Source organism: Echinops telfairi, unplaced genomic scaffold (genome assembly GCF_000313985.2).
Source record: "Echinops telfairi isolate 266 unplaced genomic scaffold, ASM31398v2 ScPeMD7_1713;HRSCAF=2227, whole genome shotgun sequence".
Taxonomy (NCBI): domain Eukaryota; kingdom Metazoa; phylum Chordata; class Mammalia; order Afrosoricida; family Tenrecidae; genus Echinops; species Echinops telfairi.
In genome coordinates, this window is record NW_022105611.1 from 4,441,391 (window position 1) to 4,447,504 (window position 6,114).

General features: G+C 39.4%; 1 protein-coding gene across 1 annotated transcript in view; it reads right to left on the reverse strand.

The window, feature by feature from the left end:
- Positions 1 to 669: 669 nt before the first annotated feature.
- The window catches only part of TYR (tyrosinase), a 122,383-nt gene continuing 116,938 nt past the window's right edge, over positions 670 to 6,114 (reverse strand). Inside the window, exon 5 of the mRNA XM_004708892.2 lies at positions 670 to 1,100. Coding sequence (XP_004708949.1) covers positions 874 to 1,100 — 227 coding nt within the window. The 3' untranslated portion in view covers positions 670 to 873. The remainder of the gene's footprint in view (positions 1,101 to 6,114) is intronic.

The window sequence follows — 6,114 nt, forward strand, 5'->3', positions numbered from 1 at the left end:
AGTAAAAAAAAAAAAAAAGAAAAGTAAGTCTCAAAGAAACAATTAATCCAATGGACTAATGGACCATGTGAAACACAACTTCGATTAGCTTGACATTAGAACCAGGTGATGTCCACTAGTCAATATCTATCACTCTGATCAGGGTTACACTTGAAGGTCCTAGACAGAATAAGAGAAAAATGTAGGGCAACATTCAAAACCATAAAAATGACCAGAGTGACAGAGACTGAGGGAACCCCATATGGACCTCAGCCCACCCCTGGGGATCGCTGTTCAGTCAGAGTAGACAAGCCTGCCAAGGGCATAAACACCTGTGAAAAATATGCTCCTCCGAACCATCAAGTACATCATTTTCCCCAAAACAAAACTCAGCAGGCAAGGAAACATGAATGGAGACAGGGACCCAGGGGGGAGGTGGAAAGAGTCCTGTTACATTGAGGTGCTTGCAACTAATGTGAAACAAATTGTGTACACACGTTGGATGGAAAATTAATGTGTTCTGTAAACCTTCGCCCAAATCACAATAAAATCGAAACTGGGGTGGGGGGTGGGGGTGGCAATAAAATATGTTGTTAAATAACTAAGAAGCAACACTCATAATTATTTAAACTTTTTAAAGGACATTTTATTTCAGTTATTTGTAAGACTTTATCAAATGGCATCAAAATTTTTTTTTTTGAAATATGGGCTTAAGGGAAATTGTCAGAGTGCGGAGCCAAAGTATGAAGGCGAGCATAAATGTGTTTTCCCTGTGTCGAGGTGATGGCCGTACACCAGGCACTTGCTAGATTACAATTCTGAGAATGGATTTGACCACCACTACGAGTTCAAATAAGATCAGGCTCTTATGCGCTACTCTAATGGCGAGACCGTTTATAAATGGCTCTGGGACAACAAGCTGTGATAACCCTGTTTTTCCAGGAGGAGGCGCTGCTTTTCTTCCGGGAGCCGCTTTCTCCTGGCCCGACACAGCAAGCGGGCGATTCCTGCAAGCCCGGCAGTGAGGACAGCCCCTGCCACAGCGGCCCCCAGGAGCCATTGCCAGATCTGACTGGCTTGTTCCAGGTAGGATTTAATGTAGTCCTCAAAGGACTCTGGGTCTGAAACAGAAAGACATTTCAATATGTTTACTTTTTCTTGTTATTACCGGCAACAATATCCATCTTGATTCTTATTAGTATATTGCAGACTAGGTTGGAGTCAGATGCTTGTATTTGAAAGTCAGCTCTGCTCTTAAGTAAGATCTTGGGAAAACTACAGTGAATACCCCAAACTCCTAGTTTCAGTTTTGGCAAAAGAGGTAAGCAATACTGACTTGCTTCAATGTTTTGTGGTTTATAACTGATAGCTGTAGATATCACAGTGCCCAGTATATAGGATCCATGGATTTTTCGATTCTCATGGAGCCTCGTGATATAGTGTTATTCATTGGGCTGATAAAAGCAAGGTTAGCAGTTTGAAACCACCAAGCACTCCATGGGAGAACGATGGGGCTTCTTCCTCCTGTGCAGAGCTACCGGCTCAGAAACTCAGAGGTGGTGCCGTCCTGCCCTATCGGGTTGCTATGAGTCGGCTTCTCCTTGATGGCAGTGAGTTTGGTTTGGTTTTATTGCATTCACAGTTACTCCTCTGATCGTGCAAAAAGATGGTCCTCTCTAGAACAGTGTTAACTGTTAACCCAGTTTTTTAATTATTTGATGAACGCTAAGTGCCCTAACCTACTGGCAATTGCTCAGAAATCTCAGGGTGTGGCAAGAATATTCCGACAGTCTGTATTCATAAATCGTCAGCTGGTAAATTGATCTGGATTCATAGAGGCCATGGAGGATGAAGCAAAATTGCCCTGAAATTTCCCGAGACATAAATCTGTACAGGACCAGGCTGCGACATCATTCTCCCATAGAACGCTCGTGGCTTTAAACTGTCTGCTTTGCAGTTCGCAGCCAAGTACTTGACGACGGACCACCAGGGTCCTTGTCTGTGTTCATAGAGGTCACAGTCTAAAATCCCCTGATACCTTCACTTATTCAGACTACTGCTGCCCATAAGAATCTTTCTATATCTGACCTCACCCAGTTTTGAAAACTTGAAGTGTACCCTACAGACATAACGTGCCGAATAGGTGCCTTTATGCTATTCTGGACTTATTTCATGAAGCCAAATATTATCTTCTCAACAGCCACATTTCCTTTAGAGCATTTTTATTTAATTGTAGCACACGTTAAACATTGCACATGCAATAGACATAGATTTAGTGCTTTTTTGGGTTGCCCCCATCACAACATATTAAAGTCGTTTGTTTATGTGACTATTATGATAAACTGACATGCAGGGATTGTTTTAGTTAGCTCAATGTCTGTAATCCTGGAATCTGATACAGTACCGAAAACACATATGAGCAGATCGAAAAGGTTTACTGAGTGAATTAATGTGTTCCTGGACAAAGAATAAATGGCGAACATCCTCATGAGTGTGAAAGAAGATAAGAGCCGTATGAAGGGGGTTCGCTAGGAAAACGATTCCATCCTTGTTAAAAAGTTTGGTATAATTAGTGATGGGTACTTAAAAAAATCAAACAAAGGGGGAAAGAAAATGCAGGAAATGCAGTCATAGAAGAGTTGTGGCATATGAATAATATGTAGGAAAGCAGTAAGACAAAATCCTGGGTGTAAATTTAAATTCAAATGATATTACTGTTCTTAGAAATTAGAAGAGAGAGATGATTAGGTAGTAAGACTGCTAAAATCTTAATTTAGTATAGGAGAAACCCCAGAGATACATTTAATAAATTAAGATGTTATTTAAAGCTCAAACTCAAAGTCACTGCCATGGAGCAGATTCTGGCTCATAGTGATCTTCCAGGACAGGGCCAAACTGCCGCTGTGGGCTTCTGAGCCTCTAACTTGTCATAGGGCAGAAAGCCTCATTTTCCTCCCACCGAGCAGCTGATGGTTTTACACTGCAGACCTTGTGGTTATCAGCCCAACACATAACCACTACACCTATTATTTATGAAAATTCTGTAAAGAGTAGATTCAATAGTTCAGATGTTAAATTATTTAGCTTACTTGGGAGCATGGGGCTTGGGAACTCAGTAATTGTTTCTATTTGTGTTTTATTTTTCTGACATGATCACAAGCTCTAGAGAGTAGACACTGTGGTATCTTTTATGTGTATACACTCGTGTAAATATATCTTTTTGGGTTTTGGTGCCATCAAGTCAGTGCTGAATCCTAGCAACCATAGACACAACAGAAAGGAACCGTGCCCAGTGCTGCACCGTGCTCACAAGCGGTCCTCTGTTGGAGCCCGTTATCGCAGCACTGTGTCACTCCATGTGGTTGAGAGCCGCCTTCTTGTTTGTGGCCTCTCTACTTTATCAAGCATGACGCTCTTCGGCGGGGTAAAGCCGCTCTGGATATCCTGTCCAAGATACGGAAGGTGACATCTGGCCAGCTTGTGTCTGTGGAGCACTTCGGTTGAACTTCTTCCAAGAGAAGTTGCTCGGTCCTTTTAGCAGTCTGTGACATTGTTCATTTCAACCACGTCCAGTTTTCCTAGATTCACGCTTTGTATATCCCAAGTTCTGTCCTGAGTAGATGTTCACAGCTATTTCTCAATTACATGCCATCCAAGGCCATGCCAGTGGTATAGGCACTGGAGGTAAAAAACTAAATAAGAAAAAAAACGTCTCTGCTCTAAAAGAAATAACTGGAACAGAAGGTGTATCTGTTAACAAATTATTTCAATAATAATGTTTTAAAATAATATTATACCAAATATACAATGGAGTCTTGGGGAAAGAATGTCTGAACTATGCCAAGAGAGTCAGGGAAGGTGTCCTAAAAAACCACTCTTGCATTAAATAGGAGAATGAGTTAGAATTCTGGTGTGACTTTGATGGTAGGACATTTTGAGTAGTAGGAGCTACATGCACACAGTTGTTCACATAGCCAGCACATCTATTGACAAACCAGTAAATAATATAATACTGTTGGAATCCCATCTGCAAAATTAAACTCTAGGAATTGTGCATATGGTATCTCATCTCAATTTTTAATTCAAATTTCCATGTCACAAATGCACGGTTTTATTCTAAACAAAATATGTTTAAATATGTCTCTGTGAACAGGGGATAGCTGCCCACAAAGTCTCTCAGTACTCTTATTTTCTTAGTATCATTAATGTACCTTCAAAACAAACAAACAAACAAACAAACAAAAAAATCGGTCCAGTCCAAAGAGTGGTTTATCAGGGGCTTTACTGGGCCAGTTAGAATCAAGACAGAGAGGTCAGCTCAGGAAGGAGTCTTAGTGTTGTTTTCACTCCTGTGCGTAATCTTGATAGATTTTCTTAAAGACACAAGATAATCATGTATGATTAGTATAAGGAGGTTTTGAAAAAAGAAAACTACAATGCTAGGAAAAATAAGGAAAACAGTTCTGAGGAATTTCTTTCTCATCTTAAAACGCACCTGCTGATTCTTTCAGGGAAGCACAGGTAACCAGTCTCATGGGGAAACCTTATCCAATCTAGGCTATACCTGTGATCTTGACCCCACAGACTCTTTTGTTTCGAAACTCAAAAAATATTTAAAAGGAACACAATTGGGTCCCTACCTCATGGCCATCACGTTGATTCTAGCACACAGATGGACTGGACTGGAGGGACACATTTAATTACCCCTGTGCTTTTCCAAGACTGTAAGTCTTACAGGATTAGAAAGCCTCATCTTTCCACTAAGCAGCAGATGCAGATCTTAAATTGCTGACATTGTGCTTAGTACCCCAATGCACAACCCACTACACCATCTGGGCTCGGTGGTTGTGTCCCTTAAGCTGCCCAATTGCTCTGTTGATGTGTTGTAAATCCAAGTGAGCAGAATCCTTGGGCGAAAGGGTGAGAGAGATGGAAACATTACCTTCAGAAGTGACTAGATTTAGATGCAGGATATGTTCAAACAATGGGTTCATCTTTTGATATATATATTTTCATAATTATGAGGGCTTATTAGGAAATTTAATAGGTTATCACAAGCCAGGATCAGAAAACATTAAGAATATAGTCATTGGACCACAGCAACATCTCTTTACAGTGAGTAGCTAAGTCACTGGTTTTTAGCCTCTCAGTGATATATATTTTTTTCCTATTTAATTTTGTTTTATTTTATTGAAGGCTTTTACAGCTCTTATCACAATCCATTCATATATCCATTGTGTCAAACACATCTGTACATATGTTGTCATCATTTTCAAAACATTTTCTTTCTACTTGAGCCCCCGGCATTAGCTCCTCATTTCCTCCCCTCCCTCCCATATGTCACCTTGATAATTTATAAATTCTTTTTTTTTCATGCCTCACACTGACTGCTGTCTCAGTGATATTTTTATTAAATAGAATTGTCTATGATTTGGTAGCAATGCTTTCTTACCTATCTTCATATACTAGAAAGAAGGAAGCGCTCAACAGAGATGTACCGTACAGAATGCAGGAGGACACAGGCCCTCTTGGCCAAAACTTTTTGGTCAAATATTTTAATCAGTTATGCATGCAAAAATAATCACCTATTCAGTTTTTCAAAAGATTGCCTGATTCTATTATAAGAGAAAATGTTTGACAAATGTCAGATATCAGAAGCCTTTTTACAGAAAACCCTTAAGTAATTATAAACATGAACAAACAACTAAAATAATGAATAATGAATCCCAATTAAATTATGTCAAAAAACGGTAAAGGTTTTTTTAGAACTAAAAGTTAGCAAAAAATAGAAACAGATTTCCAACTCGCTGAAAGTGCACCAGAATTAAAAATACAGAAAAATTCAGGGAATAAAAAAATAGATGTTTCTGGGTCATGTTTTGAAGTCATAGCTCACTAAATTTAACTTTATAAACACTACTGTATAAAATTATTGTACATGGACTACCATTTCAAGTGAAGTTCATTTATTATCATTTAATAAGAAATAAATAGCTGCAGGCATCATTTGTCCCTACTAACTCCCCTCTGACCCAATATTTTTTGTTCTTTTCAGTAAAGTGTACCCATTTTGGATGCAAGAGAGTAAGCAGTGAGAGGTACACAGAGAATATACAGCTAGAAATAACGTCATAA